We start from the raw sequence: 26,046 nt of genomic DNA, 5'->3' as shown, positions 1-26,046 counted from the left end.
ATCAGTTACAAATTAACTAGGAAATCTCAAAAACTAGTATACGGTTACTACACTATGCATGCTTAAAAAACAAAGGAACTTAACTTCACGGCTACTGTCACCAGCGACGATTCACATGACCACTATGTCATGTTAATTTAGCTCCTCATTACTGCACAGAAGATGGACAGAACAGTCTTCATCGCGATGCCTTCTTCTTGAGGTTGGAGTCGTCTGGAATGATGCTAAATATGAGGATATCAGCTGCAATGCTTAGCGTGAACATACACTAGATCTCGACCTAAAAGATAGACTATACTTTACTTCAGTCTGCGTACAAATTTTTGTCCAACTTGCACGTCAGTTAATTAAGGGGACTAACCCGGTCAATATCAGCCCTTCTCAGCGGTAAATAAATATCTGCAGAACGGACACGTTAGATCACAGCTCGCGAACGCACATGAAAAGTTAGTGCTACTAGATAGCGATACTGTTTCTCGTGAGAACACTCATATTTACTGGATGCTAGTCTTATTAACTCACGAACAAAATGTATTTAGTACAAATTTCACATGTGTGCCAGGCCGAACTTGGCTTATCTTACAGTTAATAAGTCAACAGAGAGCTCACGGTCTCTTATTACCAGGGTCCGGATTTTTATGCAGTAATGGGTTAGAATACAAACTTACTGAAGAGGGTAACAAGTAAAGACTACCCTGTACAAAAGTTATGCTATGAGGTTTGCATAAATATTATAGACTATGCTGCACAACAGTTATGCTATGAGGTTTGCATAAATATTAGGGGTACAGGCCATCAAAATTCCTGGAATTTATGTAACTCTCACTAGATTACGGAAGAGTGGGCCAGAGGACATTGTTGTTCTCTGTACCACTGGCATTCTCATCATCTCATGTAACATAATCTACACTGCAAATGAGAGCATTTGAACTGCCAGTATTCTGGAAACTTTCAACAACAATTTCATTCCAAGTTGTAAGAATCCATTCACAGATGGTTTCTAAAGATGGTCTCTATATTTTACCAATTAGTGCAAAAGTAAGTGTAGCAGGAAGCATCCATTCAGAATAAAGCCTCATCAGATGATCCTTCAATGGCTAAGTTATGGACACCTCAAGAAGTTAGATGAATAATATTATAGCACTTCCCGGGATGATTGTGAGATCCTTCTTTAGGGACTTTGGTTGGTTCTTAATGGTGTCCATCAAATGGCCCTTACAGCTGTCTAACACAAGTAGGGTTTTCTGCTGCAGTAGCACTCCATTACGGTGACCCCATACAGTCTTCATTTGGTCCTACACCAGATCTTATATCAACCAATCCTTTTTATGTACTCTAATATGAATATCATTTGGAAACTTTTCCTTCGGTAGACTTTCATTTAAATATAATATTTGGTAGATGAAGTTTGCAGTTATGCCCAATATGACAGTACAATTAATTTTCTCAGCGCCAAAGCTTTGAACTGTCGCTGACTGAGATTCAACTTTTTTGGCGCTTCCAATGTTTTTGGTTGAATTATGTCATGAGTTACAGCAAAATCATCATTTCTCAACTTCGTTACAGTATATACTCCAGCACTTCGGTATCAATTGCAGGGTATTTACTCTTTCTGGCACACTTCAAATTGATGCTTTTAGCTCTCTTTATGGTTGTGCCAATATCTGATCCTATTATGTTACACATCACATTCTCTGGCTGCTGATTTCACACCTTGTTTTATGCAAAAGACATAGGTTTAATTTGAAAGCTGTGGTGAAACAGCACTTCTTATTCCTTGTGTTATTCAACTCCACAATTTTTTTTAAAAACCAGCACCTCAAATATTAGCAGGCTATTTCACAAAAAGCAGGTCACTATCGAAAGTCGCAGCTTTGTTAGGGCAAACCATACATCAAAATGATGTGACCTCTTAATGTTTCTGAAGATTATTGAACATGTTGATGAACAAAGGTTGCTGTGAGGATACAGAAAATAATATTATCATCTCGCATAATTTGTGAATATTTGTAGAAGAGTGATCTGTCTTGAAAACTTTATTTTTTCATACGTAGACATCTGGGGCTGCAAGATCCGGGGAACAAGAAGGGTATGGGAATGGAATTCCATGAGAAATTAGGAGATCTCCAAAGTGTTGGTGCAGAAGGGTAAGTAACTCTCCTGCCATGTGGGGACAACACTCAGCTGCAATTGGATTTGCTCATCCCTTTCTATTAAATACTGAAGAACGTGAGTGCGGTATCCAAATTCACCCAGTTTTTTAAACATGCGACGAACAGACCTATCACCCAAACTAAGTTTCAGCAATGTTCGTTGTAGACTATGCTTTACGGACTGTAACAACTTTTGGACAAGTCATCCAAGATTCTCATTTGTGGTAATGGTTCTTGCGTGCCCTGTTGTTCCTTTTTGTTAACATAAGACTGACCCTGGATGGCAGAACTTGTCAATGACAGCTAACATTGTTTTGTTATTTTGTGCCTCCTTATTACATCGCTCCTTATACTGTTCTTTAACGTGAAGCAAACTCAGCCCATTCTGATGCCCCACTTTGTATGACTGGAAATAATGTTCTACAAAAAACACCTTTTCCTCTGCTGTGAGAACTAGTGGAACCTCGATATCTCGAGTCACCACAGGAGCTAAATTTTATTTCATGTTATCAAAATTTCAAGATATAGAGAAAACCATTTTTGAGCACGTGTAGCACATAACTGAGCCATATGTACCTACAGACTTATACTGAATACAGTATTTTGAACAGTATTTAAAAATATACAAACTCTATTTTAGAGCATGATTTTAATTATGACCCTTATTACAGTATCTTACTGGAAGACAGAATACAGTACACACAGTAGTGAAACAAGAAAAAAATCTGTTGGTCTCTGTTTGCTCTTTCTTTTTTTTTTTTTTTATCATTAATCTTTGCTTCCACACACTTTTAAACAACATTTAGTGCTGTGAAAACACTTGGTCATTTACGTTCTACTGACTGTATGTACAATCGAAGAATAGCCACTGCACTTAACGCCTGGTCTGTTGACGGTACAGGAGAAGGCAGCTCCAACTCTTCTTATTGCGAATCTTCTCCTTCTTGCTCGCCAGCAGTGTTGACAGCATCGATAGAAGGTTCGGCTACTATAACGTCAGAGTCCACATTTATGTGAGCCTCAAAATCAGCTTCGCAGTTAACTAGCTGCTGATACTCCACCCATTCTTCAGGAATAGGAGTGACTTCCCCCTCTTCGTGTTCTGAAGCTCCTAAGCCACGTTTCAAAAATCCTGCTTTGTGGAAGCAGTTTAACTGTTTCCCACTTCACATCAGCCCATGATTTACTCAGCATTCTTATTGACTGTAGTAGATTAATTCCTGTTAATGATGCCTCGAATTAAATCTCTCTCAGAATTCACTTGAACAGCGCTCTTCCTATGGAAATGCCTCAAGTTTTTAATCACCCTTTCGTCGACAGGCTTCAGTTTGGATGTTAAGTTTGGTGGCAAGAAAACCACATGTACTGCTTTTAAATTCTGAACAAGCATCTTGGGATGAGCAGCGCAATTGTCTATGAAAGGGACGTTGAAACTTCTCATCAATACCACGCAGCCAAGATCCGTAAATGGAAGTTGTCATCTACGCTTCCGGGGTTACTTTTGTTCATGACCATAACGAATTCACACCCAAGAAACAGCAAGGCTTCGCCGATTTTCCTATCACTTTTCGGTTCCCATCATATTAGCTCCCAGCATCACTCTAACCCTTCCTTTACTTGTTAACTCTTCCTTACAAATCACAAATTCTGGATTGAACAGTTAATGTTGTTCAAAATTCGAGTTACAGAATATTTTTTACTTCAAGGGAGAAAACGTCTGCTTCAAAAAATTGGGAAATTCGTGTAACCGAATTTCAACTGAGGTTGGAGTGTAATTGCAGAAGTCAACATAACACTGTGTTCAGTTAAACTTTTTCTTTCAAACTGGCCAATTAGGGACCACAACATTCAAATTCTTTGCTTGGAGCAGGCCTTGATGCCTGCCCAGGAATGTCACATTCTCTGGCTATGTTGTTCCTTTCCCTTCTTTGTCTAGAGGATACCTGTCTTCTTTCATGGTGGTTTTTCCTGGAGCCCGTTATATCTTAATATTCTTCTGAGGGGTAATTGGTCTCTGATATCACCTTCTGTTACTCCTACTTCCAGCATGACTCTGGTTAGCCACAATGTCTTGATCTTTCTATTGTTCCAGTAAGTAAGAAGCTGGTTAATCAGTCTGGTTGAATTCACACTTCAGACACACTTGAGATATGACCACAGACAGATATACCTCTCTTCCTGACCACATCTGTGATCTTTACAGCATACCTGTACAACAACTGGTTGGCTAGACTTCTGTATTCATCCTCTGACTGTTCCTAATATCTTCCATAGTATCTTTCTCTTCTAGACCTCCAGTTTGTCTGCCAGTCCTTTTCTGTGGTGCTTCTGGACAGACAACTGCATGGTAGAGTCTGAGTTTGGTATTGCAGGAAAGACTTTACTGTAAGTGTTCTTTGCTAATTGGTATGTCAGCTTTAGTTTGTCCAGGTAGTTAGCACTCCTCCTTCTGAGAAACTTGGTTCTAGCCATTCTCCAAGGTACTTGAACTTGTTGACTTTCTCAATTTTGTCCAGTCCCATTTGTAGTCAACTCAGGGCATCACTGATGATGGTGAGGTATTTTGTTTTATCTAGTGACACTTATAATCCCACCTTGGCAGCCTGGTGTCTGCATATATTGAGCTGCTTCACTGTTATTTCTGTTGAGCTTGCCAGAAGTGCCACATAATGTGTGAATGCCAGACAATCCACTGTTAGACCCTCTCATTTGTTATTCTCATCGCCATCATCATCCATTTCCATCGACCAGCTCCCACCAGACTGGGATGTTTATGGGCCCTTTCAATCTTCCTCTATTCAAGCACCATTATTCCTCCTTAACTGAGTTCCGATCCAGGATTCTCCTAATTATACTATTCTTAATCATTTTCAACCACCTTCATTTGGGTCTCCCTCTTGCCCTTCCTCCTTCTACCTGGGTCTCCATTATCCGCATTAGCATCCTTTCCTCTTCCATCCTCACAACGTGCCCAAACCATCTAAGTTTATCCCTCTCCATTCTGTCATAAAGCTTTTCCACTCTGGTTTCCTTCCCGACATCCTCATTTCCTACTCTGTCCTTTCTTATCTTTCCTATCACACTTTTTCAACATTTCACTCTCCTGGATTTTATTCTCCTATTTTTTTGTCAGTGTCCAGTTTGCCAGAAGTGTCATGACATCTGCGAACGCCAGTCAATCCACTGTTAGATCCTCTCGTTTGTGTCCCCAAAAAATCCTACCGGGGACTTTCTGTTTATCCAGCTCTTTCTGCAACTCTCTGATGACCTTCTCTAATGCCCACTTGAAGAGGAGAGGAAGAGCCCAAACCCCTGTCTAACCACTGTCCTTATTTTAAAGCTTTCTGGGAGGGTACAACAGAGTTAAATTAATGTATTATTAGGGTCCACCTTTTCAATACAAAATGTAAAGAGTTTAAATTACATAAATGATTAGGGACTAATATTGACCTAGTACAAGGGCATCGTCAGCCTAAAGCAAAATTAAAACACAAAAACCGAAGAAATCAAACAATGTAAAGACACATGAGGTCTCGTAAAAGTACATACCATGTGAGATATTGTGCAGCACTATGTTAAAAATAACTCTATGAAAGAGATTCATAAAAAGTCCAGTGCACATTAAAAAGATGTTATAGATAGGAATCCTTGAGTAGCTGGATAAGGAGTTTAGAATATGCTAGCTCCTTTAAGATGCTGCTGATATCCAATTGAAGAACCACTGAGCCGAAGTTATGTCGTTTATTTACTAATAAAGTCCAGTGCGCCGTATAGCATTAAAAAGTCCAGTGCGCATTAAAAAGATGTTATAGAAAGGAATCCTTGAGTTGCTGGATAAGGCGATTAGAATATGCTGGCTCCTTTAAGATGCTGGTATCCAATAGAAGAACCAATGAGCCGAAGTCACATCATTTATTTACGATTTCATCCACTTTTTAATGCTACACGGCACATTGGACTTTATTAGTAAATAAACGACGTAACTTCGGCTCAGTGGTTCTTCAATTGGATACCAGCATCTTAAAGGAGCCAACATATTCTAATCTCCTTATCCAGCTACTCAAAGATTCCTGTCTATAACATCTTTTTAATGTGGACTGGACTTTTTATGAATCTCCTTCATAGTTATTTTTAACATAGTGCTGTACAATATCTCACATGGTATGTACTTTTACGAGACATCATGTGTCTTTACATTGTTTAATTTCTTTGGTATTTGTGTTTTAATTTTGCTTTAGGCTGACGATGACCTAGTACTAGGTCGAAACTAGTCCCTAATCATTTATGTAATTTAAACTCCTTACATTTTGTATTGCAAAGGTGGACCCTAATAATACATTAATTTAACTCTATTGTAGTCACAGTTCAATACGGGACTATCATTTAATTTCTGAGAGTGTTCCTATGAACTTTACTCATGATCTGGTGTTACACAAAGTCTGCTGGATAAAACTGTGGGTTTTCTGATCCAATCCCATTTCATATAGAATTCTCATAAAGGTAGGTCTATCAACTGAGTCATATGCTTTCTTAAAATCAACAAAGGTGACTACATACTACTTGCCTGATATCTTAACTAGCCTTAATTCTGACTTCAGGTTGAGGATCTCTTCAGCACAAGAAAAACCTTTCCTGATTCCACTACTAATATTCTCCCAGCTGTGGGTTTACTTGTGGGTCCAGTTGGGGTTCAGCTCTGTTCAGTAAGGCCTTGAACTGGTATCAACGAGATCCCTCAGTACCACATTTTCTCGCGTAATTAATGCACTTTTTAAATGAAAAATACAGGCGAAAATTTCAGATGCATAAATTATACAAGGAATTCAGATATTTAAAAATTATTTATAACTTATTTACATTTAAAAGGTACATCAAATATAATATAAACACAACTGGTTCAACTCATTTGTGGTTATCGTCATTTGGCGTAAAATTCAGGATTGAGATTTTTTTCTGAAAAGTCAAATAGGGTACACATCAGGTAAGTTGGACACGTGGGTTTGACTAACTTGGACACGTGGGTTTGATGTACTGACACTGGAAAACTTTCTTCCTGTTATGAGCTGACAACACGACCTGAAGTGAAATAAACACGAACTAATAAAAGAACAATTTATGTAATTAAAATAATGACATACTGGCAAAAAGAAAAAAAAAAAAAAAAAAAGAAAGAAAACTGTCCCAACACCAGAAGGGCTGGGCATTGAAGGAGAGAACCGTTCGTATCCAATCTTGTACGAGTGACATGTCCATCACCCTTTTCCTTGGATAGGAATGTGGATCCCTTGCAGAAATTCTACTTTAGGCACGGTTTTTCATTTTAGAACAACAAAAGGTGAAATCCTTCTGCCATCAGCTGTTACAGCAAGCATTGCAGTACAACGATGTCTTTCGCTTCCGGTAGTGAATACGATAACACTCGATGTCTCTTTCTTATCGATTTTTCAACTTCGACTTTATGGCACATGGAAGCTGATTGGCGTCCAACCTGTGGTTCCTGTTTGGGAGATCAAATATTTCTTCACTTTAAGCTTCTCACTCACAAAGCAATAAAAATCAATTACTTTTTGGTTGAAATCATTCGGTATTCTTTTGGCATAATGTTGTTCTTCGAAGAAAAAGTCCATTTCTCTTCATAAATATTCATCCACCCGCGGCTAAACTTCAAAGCCGAGACACTGATTCCATGTGCAGTAGCTATTTCTCATCCTTTAAATACAGCTTTTCATGAGAAACTGCATATCCAAATTTGCGTAATGAAATCATATATTTATGCAGATCTTCCTCTACTTGCAAAAACTTGCTGCTTTTTGATCCGTGAAATGCTTTGCGAGACCTTTTGGTCAACTGAAGCACTCTTTTTTACCGCGGTAAGTGCATTCAAACACTGAATAATTGCACCTTGCTGCCCTATTCCCATACGTTTCAGCGTAACTGATCACCGTGAGTTTATATGATTCAGTATTACTTGAATACTTGCTCACTGTGGACTAACAAACAATTTTGAGATCACAGAAAACGCATGTCCCGTACCCGAAACACTCGTAAAATATGTTTGCACCAGACTGGAATAGAGCGTCACTAGTCACTTCTGTGCTGATTCTCTCGCTGAACTAGTGCAGTGGTATTTCCTACTGGCTGATAACAGCATGTTGCCTATATTTGTAATGCCTGGTTTCGCAATAGGAAGGCTGCTAACTGAGTAGTTGAAATCTTTATTTCAAAACGTATCCGAAGCTGCGTGACGGATGTTCGAAGAAGTGGGTGCGTCAAATACGTGAACATTCCTTTTTCTCCATTTTGGACCCAAAAATATTAGGATGCATAAATTATGCAATAAAATATGGTAGTTGTTTATGTCACTCAGGGCACTTTTTTTTTTTTTTTTTTTTTTTTTTTTTTTTTTTTTTTTTTTTTTTTTTTTTTTTGCAAGTTGCTTTACGGCGCATCGACACAGATAAGTCTTATGGCGATAATGCCACAGGAAAGGGCTAGCAATGGGAAGGAATCAACCATGGCCTTAATTAAGGTACAGCCCCAGCATTTGCCTGGTGTGAAAATGGGAAACCACAGAAAACCATCTTCAGGGCTGCCGACAGTGGGGTTCGAACCCATGATTTCCTGAATACTGGATATTACAATTAAAATTGAAATAATTGATAAGGAGATTCCACCTATTCAATACCAAAGAATAAGAAATGTAGTGAATTACATTCTCATTTAATAATAATTAGAAATGGTACCGGTTTCGACCTTAGTCCAGGTCATCATCAGCCGATTAAGAAATGGAAAACAATGCATAGGATCAGTAGAAGAGGCAATATGAAAAGGAAATGAACGGGGGTAGACACTGTAAAACTTAGAAGAAGTAAAATACAAGTCATTTAAAAGAAAAACAGTGCACAATTCTCTTAGCGGCAGCAAGGCACACGCAGCGCTAGGCAAAGTCGCACAATGATTATGAATAGCGGAGAACTGTTCAAAGCTAGTGGAATCTCCTTATCAATTATTTCAATTTTAATTGTGATATTCTTCAATACGGAACAATGAAATTTTTAACTCTAAATACCGGATATTAAGCGCACTTAAGCGACTGCAGCTCGGTGGCCACTTTTCTTGTGTGAGGGATACGTACATCAGAACAGATGTCCAGTCACTTGGTAAGTTCTCAGTCTCCCAAATGTTCTGCAAGATCTCTGTTTACTTGCTGACTGTTTTGTCTCCAGCATCCTCCTATAGTTCAGTCACTATTGAGTCTTCAACTGGCACTTTGTTATTTTTCAGTGATGAGATGTTATTTGTCACTACTTCTTTTGTTGGAGGGTAAGAATTTGGTTGCCTGGGATGGTCTTGATAGACAAAGAAGGTCTCATTGGAATGACGGTTGAGAAGATTCTCTAAGTACTTGGCCAAAAAGTAACAGTTGTCCATATCGTTACAACTATCTTCCCATCTGGTCACCTAAATTGGAAGATGCGTGGGGTGTAATGATTGAGATTCCTGTTGATTCTTGAAGTTTCTGTAGAAGTTTCTAAAGTTGTTCTTCTTAAAGTCTTCATCTAACTGTTTTAACTGGTTATGTGTGTACTGACATTTAACCTGTCTGATGGTCTTGGTGGTTAGCCGATGCTGCTCTAGGAAACTGTCTCTATTTTCCTGGGTCTCCTGTGTGCTCCATCTTAGCCAGGCTATCTGTCTCTGTGCAAACACTTCTTTGCAGGAAGTTGTCCACCAGGCGTGCTCATTCCATTTCCCTAATGAGGCAACCTCTGCAGAAACTTTGAATGAGTTATCCTCTAGCTGGTCCCAGTCGCTGCTTTCCAACACTTCCATCTTTTCTGTAAGCTGATTGCATGTTTTGAGTTTTACCGAGCTAAACTTAGAGAGGTTGAATGTTCGAGTCCTCCAGGTACTTCTAGGTAGAAACTTCCGCTTTATTTTGGAGAGGTAGGTAGTGGTCTCCAGGTCGGAACCTCTTAGAACCACACTTATAAACAGTAAATAAATAAATAATTGCTAGGGAAAAGTGGACAGCAGATGAGCAATAACTTCAGTGTTTCTTGCTGCATACTGTACTTGTTACTATCAACAAACATATATACCAACATATTAACAGCTTATGATATATTTATTTATTCTTGTGGATTTCAATCTCCTGTACAATAAAAGTTGACATAACTTACTCCGACATTTATGCAAACAGTATAATAATATAAATATAACGATAAATTACTCACATCCATCATACATTTACAAACTCGATTTGCAGAGAGCTAATGAACATGAAACTTCATATTCAAATTGAAATGTCAGGCCTATTTACAACTCTAAACCAGAGCAAATATTATACTAACCTGATTATCTTGACTCTGTCCTCCTTTGAAATTGGTAGTCAAAATGGGGACAGCATACAATATAGATTCTCCACCTTCCCAGTATTGGAGATACAAGTCAAAGAATTCTGTCTCTCTTTGGGAAACCAACTGATTAGCAGGAATTTTGCAGGAATGCTGGTAATGTGACCCGAATCGTAGTCCCATGTCTAAAATATTCCAAGAGCCTGGGCATAACTGTAGAAAGCTTCCATTGGCTGTTGATATACCATTGTACAGCCCAGTTGGTAAAATGTGAACAACCGTCAAATTAATCTGGTTATTCTGAAAACAGAAAACTGCTAGTATAATATGCAAATATAAGTATCTCTGTACAGAAAATCAGGTTTTAATATCAAGCAAATCTACCTTTTTCAAGTCTGTGTATTTGTAAAAATTCTAGTGTAAGATTGTCAAATGTATTTCAAAATAATTATATAGTATACAACAAACTTCTACTCATAATAACAGCTTTTCAGTTATATTTTGGGTGATGTGTGAAGAAACAGAAGATAAGAAATTACAGTATTGAAAATAATTCCTTTCAATAAATAAATTCAACTAATCTCATGGCACAACACCCTTCCATAGTATGAAATACTACAAGCCTATAGCAGTCATGCATGGGATAGTAATGGAAGTTGTGAAGTCAACATGAATTCCATCACTTTAAAGGTTAAAATAAGTATTGGAAATTAAACAAACAGCTTTGTGAATAACAGAACAGAGTACTAAGCTAGTGCGGAAGAATTTCTGTGAATGTGAGTTGTGTATGTAAGAAAGTATGAGGTTGGTTAAAAAGAAAAAAAATGAGCCAGAGGCTATAAAATGAAAACTGCTGAAAGGATCATGTCACTGCATGCCGAAGAAGATGCAGTCCCTATCAGAGCGCTGAAGTCTCAAATTCACTGTAGAAGGACACAGGCACACACCCACATGATGACAGAGCAAGCATACGTACGCATAAACTGTCCACTGCACTCAGCTGTGCTGAAAACAGCGAAATAGCAGCTTCAAAAGAAGATGAAAGGGGTTTAGTGCGTTTCCTTACAGCGGAAGGAGTGTGGGGAACGGAAATTCATCAAAGAATGGCACAAGTGTACAGAGAATACTTGATGTCCTTTGCAAGGGTCAAGGCGTGGCACAAGCGAATGAGCGAAAGACGGATGTTGTTGGTCAATGATGTACGGTCTGGAATGCCACACTGCATTGCCGATGCCATTGTCCAGCAGGTGGATGCCCTCGTTATGCAAGATCGGTGAGTTATAGTAGCAGCCATTGCCACAGAGGTCGGAGTGAGTGTCGGAAATGTTCACGCCATCATTAAGGGCAGATTGACATGGGTGCTTCACAGTCTTCAACCAGCACAGGAAGCATGTCGAATGGGACTCTCTCTTGAACACTTGCTGTGCTATACCAAGGAAGGGAATGAGTTCCTATCAGGAGTGGTCACTGGAGACAAGACATGGTGTCATCACTTTGAACCCAAGTCAAAACAACAAAGTCTCCAGTGGAAGCAAGCAAGGTCGCTACCACCCAAAATATTCAGCAAATTCAATCAGGGAGTTCTTGAAGATATTCAAATGGGAGGTCCTCAGTCACCCTCCATACAGTCCAGACCTGTCTCACTGTGATTATGCCATTTTTGGTGAGCAAATGAGGCAAACGATTCATCTTGGACGACAATGTCAAAGAGTGTTTCCGGAAATGGTTCACAACACCGCCCCAGGTATTTTACGAGACAGCTATTCACCGCCTTGTGTCGCAGTGGGACAAACGCCTCAACAGAGCTGGGCAATACTTTTGAAATAACGGTACAGGTTTTCACTTTATAGCTTCCGGCTCGTTTCTTTTTGAATGGTCCTCATATATTTCCTGCATATCTCTCTCTCTCTCTCTCTCTCTCTCTCTCTCTCTCTCTGAGTTAGGGTAAATAAAATAAGTTCTATAGTGCATAACACCAGGATTGCGAGTTTTAGTGAAAAAATCAAACAGAGAAATGAAAAATGTAATTACAGAAGTTATTTTTAATTCGTAAAGCCTCCGTCGCTCCGGCGGCAGCACGCTGGCCTCTCCCCACTGGGTTCTCTGGTACAAATCCCGGTCACTCTATGTGAGATTTGTGCTGGACAAAGCGGATGGAGGACAGATTTTTTTCCAGGTCCTCCAGTTTTCCCTGTCATCTTTCATTGCAGCAACACACTCAAATATCATTTCATCTGCCAGTCATTAATCATTGCCCCAGGAGTGCAACAGGCTTCGGCAGCCAGCACAATTCCTATCCTCGCCACTAGGTGACGGCTTCATTCATTCCATTCTTGACCCAGTAAAATGACTGGAAACAGGCTGTGGATTTTCATTTTCATTCATTTAAAATTTATTGAGTGCTGGCCTTCTAACCCCAAGTTGGCAGATTTGATCCTGACTCAGTAGTATTTGAAGGCACCCAAATACACCAGCCTTGCATTGGTAGATTTACCAGCACTCCTGGATGATAAAATTCCAGCAACTTGGCATCTCCGATATTTGTAAAAAGAACATAGTCAGTGGAAAATAAAACAAATAAAATTACAGTTGAACCTTGATAACTCGAACCTCTGTTACTGGAATTTTCAGTATCACGAAGTAGCTTAAATTTCCCAGCTATTTGTCCTATTCTTCACATGTATTTATTTTTCTATTAATTGAAATTTGGTTACACGAATTTCTCGATTTCTCAAAGCAAACACTTCCTCCCTTGAAGCTTTTTTTTTTTTTTTTTTTTTTTTTTTTTGCTTTACGTCGCACCGATCACAGGTAGGTCTTATGGCGACAATGGGACAGGGAAGGGCTAGGAGTGGGAAGGAATCGGCCGTGGCCTTAATTAAGGTACAGCCCCAGCATTTGCCTGGTGTGAAAATGGGAAACCACGGAAAACCATCTTCAGGGCTGCCGACAGTGGGGTTCGAACCTACAGTACTATCTCCCGAATACTGGATACTGGCCACACTTAAGCGACTGCAGCTATCGAGCTCGGTTCTCCCTTGAAGCAAAAACTACTCTGTGACTCAAATTTTATGCAACATTAACTGTGCAATACAGCATTTGTGGTTTTTGAGGACCAGTTAACAAGTAAAGAAAGAGTTACAGTGATTCTGGGAGCTAATATGATGGGAACCGAAAAACTAATACTTCTCGAAGCCTCGCTGTTTCTCGTCTGTAAATTAATTACTGGTCACGTAAGAAAGCAACACACGAAGTCACGGATGACAAGCTCCATTTTTTAATCTCAGCTGCGTAGTATTGATGAGAAGTTTCAATGTGAAGGGAGGAAAGGTTAACGGTAACAAAGAGAAGAGATTAATGGACTTTTTCCTTAACGGAGGTATGTTTCTTGTTTCACTACTGTATGTACTGTATCCTGTCTTGTAAAAAGTTACTATAATAAGGGTTATAATTAAAGTGATGCCATAAAATAGAGGTGGTTTGTATATTTTTAAAAACTGTTAAAAATTATGTATTCAGTATAAGTCCATAGATACATGTGATTCAATCATGTGCTCTTCATGCTAAAAAAAAAACGGTATTCTATTTGTCTCGACATTTCAACATCTAGATATAAAATTTAGCTCCTGAGATAATTTGAGATATCGAGGTTCCACAGTATTATTATTACAATTTGCTTTATGTTGCACTGAAACAGATAGGTCTTATTGAGACAATGGGATAGGAAAGGGGTAGGAGTGGGAAGAAAGTGGCCAGACTTTGCCTGGTGTGAAAATTGGAAACCATGAAAACCCACCTTCAGAGCTGCTGACAGTGGGATTTGAACTCACTTTCTCCCAAATGCAAGCTCACAGCTGTGCAACCCTAACCGCAAGGCCACCTTGCTCGTTATTATTATTATTTGTTTGTGACTAAAGCACTTGTCAAGAACCAGTAGTTTATTAAGTACCACCATAAGGATAAACACGAGGTGGTGGTGGTGGTGGTGGTGGTGGTGGTGGTGGTGGTGGTGGTGGTGGTGGTGGTGGTGGCGGTGGCGGTGGCGGTGGCGGCGGCGGCGGCGGTGGTGGGATTTTATATTTTAACTAGCTGATGTACCCGTGCTTCGCTACGGAATTATACATTGTACACAGAATTCTAGGTTAGGTAGCGTACACGTGAGCAATATTGTATTAAATTGCAAAGCTCTTAACGTTACCCTAGAAACGCGATGGTGATGTCACCAAACATCTTTTCTCATGTGAAGACTGAGTTAGGGAATTTTCACTGTAATGGTAGACCTGCTTGCATACCATCAGTCACAATATGGTTGGGAAGCTTTCATTTTAACGGTAGACACTCACTCTCCACCTGCCTTTTTACGTCCTCAGAAAGACCGTCTTACTGGTTTTCCCAACTGAAATGAACAAACATCACAGTGATGTCAGTAGGAATGGCGCAATTAAAAGCAATGCATTCATATGAAATTTTCTCACTTTTAACGAACAGGTCTAAGCTCCCGATATTACAGTCCAAAGTTTCAGAGCTGGGATGACCAAGCCGCAGGCAGCCGTGATCCGTGAACACTCTTTGTCTTTTCTTCGGCGGGGAGGAGATCAAATAATGGAGACTCCTAGGGAAAAAATCATGCCCCTTTACTAATGTATTTCCTAGGAGTACACGATGAGTCGGTAAATATCAATTCACTATATTGGCGGCGGAAAAATCTACCTAACTTGGAGGCAAATTTCTCCTCCAAGCCAGAGGAGAAACACCCTAATTTGGAAAAAAATGAATATAGAATTTAATAAAAGTGAGGAGGGAGAAGCTTAAGAAACAGCTCTTTTCAGGGTTGAATTTTGAGTCATTTAGTGAATTGCGGTGCTATAATTTGGAATAGGCCTAAATTGTTATTCTAGACCAGGCTATACTACTACTACACCGCGTCAGAGTGGGGATCGAACAGCTGGAAAACTATGATGAACGCTTTACGTACCAGCTGTATCAGAAAATGTGTGAACCAGAGGAATGGCATGCTAAAGAAGAAAGTTTTCTAACTCCGCGGCTATTTTCCGCCAGTAATCAGTCAGGCTATTATACTCGGTGCGCAGCAGTCATCCCATCCATCGGAGTTGAGAGGCAGCATAAGAGATATAGAACACCGCCACTAACAATGGTCAATATAATGTTATTATTCATCAATGTTACGCGCTTTCGATATTGTAGGCCTTCACATTTAGTTTTCTTACGACTCTGAAATACCACTCCTATCATAGTCGGTACGGTAAAACTGAATAAGATATACATGGTCGGAAATTTTATTCTTTGTAACATTTGTTATGTAGTACTTTTTGATAGGACCAATAACATAGGTATTTAAAAATTAAATTTTAGGCGCCTTCCTCTAAACTACAATTTAATCCAGTTTGAATAAAATTGTTCATAGCTTAGACTGTAGTTTCTTATTTGCCGTCTCTATATACCAATTTTCATTAAATTCTGTTAACCCATTTTCTCGTGTCTCGGCGCTGATATGGACTTAGCAACAAAAATACAAATTCATGAATATCTGTGTTATCATAGCCAGTACGGTAAAAATGTATAAGACATAAATGGTCGGAAATTTAATTCTATATGAGTTTCATTTTGTAGTATTTATCGATATGACCACTAATAATGTAAATATTTGAGAATTAAATTTTAGGCCTTCCCCCAAAGTATCATTTCACTCAGCGTGAATAAAGTGATGTATAGCTTAGATTTTAGTGGCACATTCCCCGACTTGGCATACAAATTTTCAATGAGATATGACCATTAATAACGTGAATATTTAAGAATAAAAATTTGGCCTTCCCCTAAACTACCATTTCAGTCAGTGTGAATAAAATTATTTATAGCCTAGATTGTAGCGACTTATTCCTCGATATTGCATACCAATTTTCATTAAGATATCACCACTAATAACATAAATATTTGAGAATTTAGGCCTTCCCCTAAACTACCATTTCAATCAGCATGAATAAAATTATTTATAGCCTAGATTGTAGTGACTTATTCCCCGACTTTGCATACCGAGTTTTATTAAATTCTCTTCAGCCGTTTTCTAGTGAAGCATGTACAGACAGACAGACAGACAGACAGACAGACAGACACACAGACAGAAATTACGAAAAAGTAAAAAGTGCATTTCCTTGTCACTGTGGACATGACCGATACAGAAATACCATTCTTTTCAAATTCTGAGCAATGTACAGACAAAACTCGAAAAACTTGACAAACAAAACACGAAAAACGCAACATTTCAATTTCTGTCAAAAACTGGAATTTATTCTAAATTTATGACACTTTTATGACACTAATCCACCATCTTATGATGGAATATTGTAGTACAGTCCCATCTAACGGTCTAACAATGAAAAGAAAAGACGATTATAAACAATTGGACAAATTAAGCGAGAGATGCACATTTCAAGGAAATTTTGAGTAAGCTCATAAAGGTAATGCACTCTGTTTTAATGTTACCCACTTCACACTTTCGCTTCACAGACCTCAGAGACTATCTCGGGGACTTCTGTTCGCATCTTCAAAAGCGTGTACATTGCCACCTCTTGCAGCAATGACGGCATTCAACCTTTCAGGCACGCTCCTGATTAATGCGGTAATGTTCTGTTGAGGAATCATCTCCCATTCTCCCAGGAGGGCATTCCGTAGGTCCTGTAGGGTCTCTGGATAGCGCTGACGGACTCTTCTCCCCAGCTGGTCCCAAACATGCTCAATGGAATTCAAATCGAGGCTTCGAGCAGGTCAAACCATAGCATGAATCTCTGTTTCATCCAAGAACTGTTGCACAATTCTCGCAACATGTGGGCGTGCATTGTCGTGCATCAGTGTAAAACCATCACCAATAAACGGAGCGAAAGGCACAACATGCTCCAGAAGGATTTCCTCCACATACCGATGTGCGGTTAGGCTCCCATGCTCCATGAAGACTAAATCCGTCCTTGCAGCTGTATTGATTCCTGCCCACACCATCACAGAACCACCGTGAAAAGGCGTCCTGGATGAGAATGTGCAAGGAGAATACCTTTCCCCTGGCCTTCTCCAGACCCTCTCTCTTCCGTCAGGTGATCGGAGGCCAAATCGCGACTTGTTGGTGAACAACACTTGATCCCATTGTTGTAATGTCCAGCCAAGATGTTCCCTTGCGAAACACAGTCGAGCTGTGCGATGTTCTCTGTGAGTTCCGGTCCTGTAGCAGGTCTTCTGGACTGAAGATTGGCTTCTTCCGGTCTTCTTCGAATGGTTCTCTCACTAACATTAACCCCTCGAACTTGGTGGAGTCGATTTTGTGCTTCAATAGCGGTGGTGTAACGGTTGTGGAGAACTTGAAGTTGTAAGAAGCGGTCATCTTTCTCCGATGTTGCTCTTCTTGGGCCTGATCCTGGTCTCCTTGCAAAGCCTCCAGTTTCCCTGTACCTTCGTACTGTTCTGGAAATTATAGAAGGTGTAGTACTCAACACTTCTGCAACGTAATGCATGCTGCAACCATCTTCCACCAAAGCAACAGCTTTCGCAGCTTGTTCAGGGCTTAACGGCATGTTTACTCCAGAAAGTTGATTAAGAGAATCACAGAAAGATCCTACAAACACGTGTGATTGAAAGGGGAACAATTAAAGGTACAACAATAAGCACTACAATGCAGGAAAACATTATTGGCTCACATCCAGCGGTGTGTTTTCCAGGTTGCGCGGGAAAAAACAATTGAGGCTAGTGCAATAAACAATCAACACTTCATTGTTTACTCACAAAGCAACGCCAATAGCATACCCCGTCTAAAAACAATGGTTGAAGTGCTTCACTTCGATTAAATAGATAATTACACATCATTTATTGGGAGTTGCGTATTTCGTGCCGCTCAGTGTAGATGTCCAGGCACTTGAATACAAGTCCATTGGCCTTGATTTATTTGAGTACACCATTATCAACATTTTAGGATCAAAACTGCTTGGCTTCTTAGTGAAATAAATAACTTCAATATGATGAAATATTTTCCTTAAATTTACCTGTGTCTTATTTGAACATAAACAGTGACAAAGTTGTCCAAAAAATTCATGCAAAGAAAAGAATTATAAAGGGGGAAAAAAAAAAAAAAAGGTGATTTAAGTGAAACAGTAGAGAACATATGGTGGGAATCTCTTAGCTGTTTTAGAGAAATGACTCAATTATAAGAATTAATACAAAGTTATATCTGATAAAAATCAGAAAAGTTGCATCAGCAAAGCGACATTTAGAGGAACAAGATGCGGTTTATAGAAGTGAACCTAAAATTATATCCACATAAAATGAAAACTGAAAATCGGAAGAAGTGTGACAGCTTAATGATATTGTCACTGGCTTCTCATCATCAAGGGGAGTGAATTGAATCCTGGCCATTTCATGTGGGAATATTGGAATGAAATGTCATGCTCCTGAGATTCAAATTTCTACATAGGACTGGAGGTCCTCCAGCTCTATCAACAGGCACATTAAACTACAAACTTGTCTTCTAAAATCAAGCCAATGACCTTAGATGTTAGGCCCCTTTAAACAATAAGTATCATCATGTTTTCTAAAATCGGAAACTAATTTGTTTCACAGTGAAATTACCAAATGAAATTGGAAGTAACGTAGAAGTTAAAAGATCTGTAGAACTAATTTATTTTCCAGCTTTAAATAGGAAACAAAATTCAATAACTTATCAACTCAAAGTTAGTGAGGATTCTTCCAAGGACTTTTTAGTCTACACCATATGGTAAGAAAAACAAAATTGGACCAAGTGAGTTGGCCATGTGATTAGAGTCGTGCAGCTGTGAGCTTGCATTAGGGAAATAGTGGACTCGACCCCACTATTGCCAGCCTTGAAGATGTTTTTCCATGCTTTCCCATTTTCACACCAAGCACCAAGCAAATACTGAGGCTGTACCTTAATTAAGGCCAAGACCACTACCTTCCCACTTCTATCCCTTTCCTATCCCATCATCGTTATAAGATCTATCTGTGTCGGTGCGACACAAAGCAAACTGTATATATTTTTCTTAAAGTTGGAGACAAGAAGATGTATTTTCAACCTTAACAAAAGGGCAATTTCTGAAAAATTGTATATGCTAACAAGTATTAAGGGTTTGGAATGGCTTTGCCTTGTGTTACAACACTGTACTTTGATGCTGGGCAGTCCACCATTCTCACTCATATATTATGTATGATTAAAGAATATGCTAATATTGTATAATATAATTCTCCCTTGCTCAAATTGCTTTTTGATAGTAAAATCAGTTCATTCTGGAGTAACTAAATTCAATAATCTGTCACAATATAATCAGGAGCAAGGCTTTAGCATTCACAAACACTATCTTCCTTCACCACAGGGATGTCACTCAGTACCAACTTTCCAGAGCTGATACATAGAGCAAGATTGTCTACATATCAGGTGTATGCATAAGTTTTTGCTGGTTTTTGTGGTGAAGAAAACACATAATTTTCAAGGGAAATTCATTTTTTGTTTATTCAAAATATTGGCAATCAGCTTCTACACATTTTTCTCATCTTTCAGGTAAGTTATGAATGCGATGCCAGAAAAACTGCTTGTTTTTAGCGGGAAACCATTCGTCGAGCCATTTTCCAACTTCCATGAAATTGCTGAAGTGCTGTTCTGCGAGTGCGTGCCGTATTGAGAGAGAACTACGTCACATTTACTTATAATAATGCTAAGATAAATCAAATCACAAATCCTTTTAAAAGACAAAATTTTAATATAGATTTAAGACTGTCAACAATAATTCTACTTTGGGAATACCACGGTCATTATGTACAAACAAGATTACATTGAAAACACAGAAATTTTTTTCTCAGACACGTCGTTCATAAAGATAAAAAAAAGACCCTACTAAGTCCAAAGAGACTTAAAACAAATCCCAAAAAAAAAAAAACACCATGTTCATCCTGAGTGAACATGAAGCTCGGAAGCTAATTAGCATAAATCCAAGTATCCCATTAGCGAGAGACATGCCCAAAATCCACAAAAATGGTATTCCTATAAGACCAATTATTAACTACAGAAATAGTCCTACCTACAAAACATCCAAATTCGTACATGATTTTTTTTGAAGAAACACTATAGATTTTTTAATAAGAATCCCATCAAAAATTCAGTTGAATTTTGCCAAATTTCCTCAAACCTCTTACTACAGTCCCATTATACAATGACATAACTAATATATATTCTAATATACCTGTCAACAAAACTATCAACATAATTAAAAACAACCTATACAAATACATTGCACATAATAAATTTCATATTAGAGCCCGTATTGTCAAAGTATCAACTTGGTGAAAATTTATAGTATGATTTACAGAGCTTATACTATATCCATGTCAGAAGTAGATTCTAAAAATGAATTGGATACTATTTATTTTATAGCTAAAAGTAACAGGTTCAACAGGCAATTTGTGGACAAAATTATTAGTAAAATGGAGAAGAAATGAAGATGTCCCATAAGAGGACAAAACATATATCACGAATACACTCTAATGTAGTCTTTTCAATAAAGACAATTACAGTATTGTAAAGGTAGAATTATAAATTTAAATTTTCACAAGTTAATACAAATACAGCTTTTTAAGCAGATATGAAACAGACGAATTTATTAATATCTTGAAATTTGTCCTTTCCAATAATTATTTCTCATTTAATAATATAATTTATCAACAGAAAGGCCTCCCTATGGGAGCATCCTCTTCGGACATACTTGCAGAGATCTATGTTGACCATCTTGAAGTAAATAATACCTTGAATAAAATAGAGGGAATTGTCTTTTGGACGCATTATTTAGATGATGTTTTTACTATAATTGACCAGAAAGCCTCTAATGGCGAAACAATTCTTAATCATTTGAACCAAACAGATCCTTCTAGAAAATTTACGCTAGAATCAGAAGTTGACAAATCATTGAAATTCCTAGATTTAACTGTCACTAGGACTAACGAGAAACTTACCTACAACATCTATAGAAAAACCACACAAATAAGACGGATTCTTTTCACCCTGAACCCCCTCCCCCCCCAAAAGAGCGATTTTCTTCAGTTTGATCCATAGAGCTATTGGTGTCCCTTTATCGGCTAGTAATCTAAAGAAGGAAATGAACATAATCTATAGTCTAGTTATTAAAAATGGTTTTAATAAATCATTCACTGACAAAATTGTCAATAAAATCAGAAATAAGCCTGTGACTACTCTTACGAGAGAACTAAAAATGAAAAAAATAGAGAACTACATCACATTTATTTATAATAATGATTAGATATAACAAATCACAAATCTTTTTAAAAGACAGATCTTCAATATATCTTTTAAGACATTTTAAGATTTCGTTTTTTAATCATCATAAAATCAATACCAGATCTAAATTCTCAAATTCAGGAATTGACTTCTACCCACTGTTCCACCAGCTATATCGGGCAAACAGGGTGCAGTTTTTCTATTTGTTATCTTAGAGCACGTTAACGCTACAAAAATATGGTAAATTCTCAGCCATGAGTGGTCACATATCTAACTACAACCATTCATCTTCCGACATTGAAAAATAATTAAGAAAAGCGCTCTTCTCAACATATATGAAAATACTTTTATTAACATCGATCAAAGAATTTTTATTAACATCCATAGAGCTATCGGTGTCCCTTTATCGGCCAGTAATCTAAAGAAGGAAATGAACATAATCTATAGTCTAGCTATCAAGAATGGTTTTAATAAATCATTAGTTGACAAAATTGTTAATAAAACCAGACGCAAAGCATGGTCTTCTTGCCCCATAAGTAACCAAAATGAAATCTCTGAAACTTAAAACATTCTCTTTGAAGAAATCATTAAAACTTTTTTCAGAATACGAATAATTCTAAAGCTTCTAATTCATCCATTCCCCTCCACTCCCCTCACCCCTGTTCTGGAACACACTACTCCTAGCTTACAATCAACAGCAAACAGCAGTCCCACACAGAGCTACACACGAGCCGGCCGGACAAGAGGGAGAGAGACAAACAGGGTGGAGAAGCAAGTACCCAGACATCGTAAACGCTTTATTTACCTTAGAATTTCGCATAAGTTTCTTACTTTTTTCTTCTTTTTCCTTTTTAGATCTTTCATACACCAATAATATATGGATTGCATGAATTATCTGGCTACATAATCCAACATATTGAGTAATTCCACCTAAAAAGCAAGCCCTGTTTAATCAGCTTCAAGCTTCCAACTTGAGATGACATCGACCTAACTTCAAGATTTAATTCAGACTTTAGAAAGATGTGACCATGATATTAATTTTATTTGGAGTATCAAAACTCAACGGGACTTTCACCATTTAGCAATTGGTGTTAAAACAATTTTTAACAACAAGATCTGTTTTAAAACTGTGTTTACATGTGACAGATAATTTTTACTCTTTAACATTTTAAGGATATGTCATTGTTTTTAGTGTTAAGAATATTATGTGTTTATCATAATATTTTAAGTTGAATATGTCTCACAAGGAAGAGGCGAAACATGTCCCTTTTTTAAAATAAAGTAAAAAAAGGAATAATAATGTACAGTATTGTAAAGGTGGAGTCACTCAATCATTAAGACCTTCTATCTTGCTGCCCCATTGATGCGAAGAGGTGATAGTCAGATGGCGCCAGGTCGGAGGAGTACAGTGGGTGCGAAGGGATGTCCCATCCGAGCGATTTCACGGTGTCCTACGATAGTGTTTGGCGGACTCAACTTGTGTGTGTTGGTAGGTTAATGTCAGACAAACAAACTGACGTATGTGTCAAATTCATACGCTGCAAACTGTTCGCTGGCATCATTTCTTAGTGAAACCAGAAAAGACTCATGCAAACACCTGGTACAACAATGGAATGACCGTGGACTCATCAGTGGTAACTGTGGTGTTGGTAAGGATAAAAGTGTGATACTCAATAGAGATCCCTGACTATAATACTGAGAATATACCCTCTCTACCCCAGCTCCAAACAGCCAGAGAGACATAAGTAAATTTTCTCGGAGTCCCCAAAATTAAAGTGCGGAATGATTCCATACCATCAGATCTCATCAGCTTTTTTTCTTCAAAACTATTCATTCAAAAGAAAAGCATCTCTGCAAAAATCGTTTTACACTATGTAGACAACTCAGAAAAAGCTGATTACATTTTATAAAAGTCATCATCACTACCACACAACAGGATTAATCCTTCACCACTAAGCCTAAATCCCAAATGCTCCCTTGTCAGATTTGTAAACTAAAATTACTATGCACTTACCAAAGACATGGCACTCAAACTGTATTTTGTTGGAATTTTCTTTCTACTGAGTACAGTCTGAGCATCACCTTCACCATAAAAGAGCCATGGCAAATGGCCCCCTTCTGAAGTAGGAATATGTTTAGAATCTTGAAACAGTTTACATGGACTACCTTTATAATTGTCTTGGAACATCACCATAACGCACATGTTTGCTACCATCTGACATGCCAAGTGGTTCTTCTTATGCTGAGGGCAAGAAAGGAAAAACATACACACTGGAAGATATGGACAAGAAAATACATCTAGTAACTCAGATATACAAAAATATGAACATTATTTCTGAAATACAAAGTATCCTGTTAACAATCATTTAGTCCAAGCTCAATTAACGTTCTTTGAAATAAACTCCATAAAAATCCAGAATAACACTAATTTTATTGTATCGTACACCTTGGATTGTTAAATTAGTTTCAAACATATAGACAGGAACAGAAATGACTGATAAATATGATATTTTACTCTGAGTTCTTTTGAATTATGGTATGATGGATCCTGAGAAAGCAATGTTAATAAAGGTGGTGGTGGTGGTGATGGTGGGGGGCAGCAATGGCAATGTACAGCCCCATATACTCAGTCTGGTTGAGGTGGTGGTAACGGTGATTATTGTTTAAGGAGGAAATAAAACCTTTCTATCGTAACAGAAACACTAATCAGAGGGAAAAATGAAAGAGGTCTGACACTTTGAAGAATGAAGGTATAGAATAAAGACACAAAAGGGCCACGAAGGGCATGAAAATGAAAGACTCCTAATACCACGTAAGAGAACAGGCATTGGCCGAGAAACGTCAGATAGGAAAGATGAAAGTGAGGAATCTGGCACAAGTAAGTGAAAGAATACCACACTCAGCAAGGGCCTCGTGGTTACCAACCCAGGCTCCCAAGTTGAGAGTCCTTATCGGTCCCTTTTAGTCACCTCTTACGATAGGCATGAGATACCGTGGATGTATTCTACTGTCCCCACCCATGGAGGGGAGTGCATTTTGTTTTATACAAGGGGGAGGTCACTGCATGACTATATGCTATAGATAGGAAGAGGGTGAAACACAGTTTCGGTACGTATCCTACTTCAGTCGAATAACACCAAGGGTTCTGCTCAAGGCTTAACATCTCCATCCGATGGACAAACCACCATTAACAGCGTCACATGCCTTCACTCCACATGAACACTGCAGAGAGGTTTGGAACTGAATCCAGGCTTTTGGCATGCAATCAACTGATTAGAAACTGAATACCAGCACCTCTCCTACCCTGCTGACCAACATTCGGATGGTGAAAAAAACTTTCTACCAACCCACAGGGGGTTAGTCTGGGTTAAGCCAGCTTATCTGGTATGTGGCTGTATTAGTGTACTTGTATAAAATCATTTTTCTGTTGAACTATTCAAGATATACACAGTGCCACTGATGAAGTTGTGAACTGGTTGAATACACTGGATATCACATTTTAATTTACCTGATCTGTAAATACTGTATATAGCTTATTCTAATATTTACATTTCCAATGTATCCTTATATTGCCATACAAAATAATAATAATAATAATAATAATAATAATAATAATAATAATAATAATAATAATAATAATAATAATAATAATAATAATAATAATATTTCTGTTTGTATATTTTGAATATTAACCTGATACTTAGTTTTTACACTGGACAGGAAGATTTAAGTCCAAGAGCGAATAACTGACTACGGAGAGTTGCTATGGAAATCCCAGGCAATGTTTAAAGGCTTCATACATCTGTCTTTAGCCTACCCTTTGAATATTAACCTGATAACTTCATTTTCAGTCCGACTCGTTGGCTGAGTGATCAACATAATGGCCTTCGGTTCAGAGGGTCCCGAGTTCAATTTCCGGCTGGGTCGGGAATTTTAACCTTCATTGGTTAATTCCAATCGCCCGGGGGCTGGGTGTTTGTGCTGTCCCCAACATCCCTGCAACTCACACACCAGACATAACACTATCCTCCACCACAATAACACTCTGTTACTTAAACGTGGCAGATGCCGCCCACGCTCATCGGAGAGTCTGCCTTACAGGGCTGCACTCGGCTACAAATAGCCACATGAAATTATTATACTTCATTTTCATACTGTAAGGAAGAGATGAAATCAACAGCAGCAATAATCCAAAAGGATGAAACTGCACAGGAACACAGAAAGCCCAGACGCAAGTAAG

General features: G+C 38.3%; 1 protein-coding gene across 1 annotated transcript in view; it reads right to left on the bottom strand.

The window, feature by feature from the left end:
- LOC136874921 (meckelin) overlaps positions 1-26,046 on the bottom strand; it is a 162,085-nt gene that overhangs the window by 100,091 nt on the left and 35,948 nt on the right. The window contains exons 5-6 of the mRNA XM_067148633.2: positions 23,835-24,042; positions 10,508-10,824 (exon numbers count right to left, since the gene is read on the bottom strand). Coding sequence (XP_067004734.2) covers positions 10,508-10,824; positions 23,835-24,042 — 525 coding nt within the window. The remainder of the gene's footprint in view (positions 1-10,507; positions 10,825-23,834; positions 24,043-26,046) is intronic.

This window comes from Anabrus simplex, chromosome 5, assembly GCF_040414725.1.
Source record: "Anabrus simplex isolate iqAnaSimp1 chromosome 5, ASM4041472v1, whole genome shotgun sequence".
Lineage (NCBI taxonomy): Eukaryota > Metazoa > Arthropoda > Insecta > Orthoptera > Tettigoniidae > Anabrus > Anabrus simplex.
The sequence above is the reverse complement of the archived record's forward strand: the minus strand, read 5'-3'. Positions and strand labels throughout refer to the sequence as shown.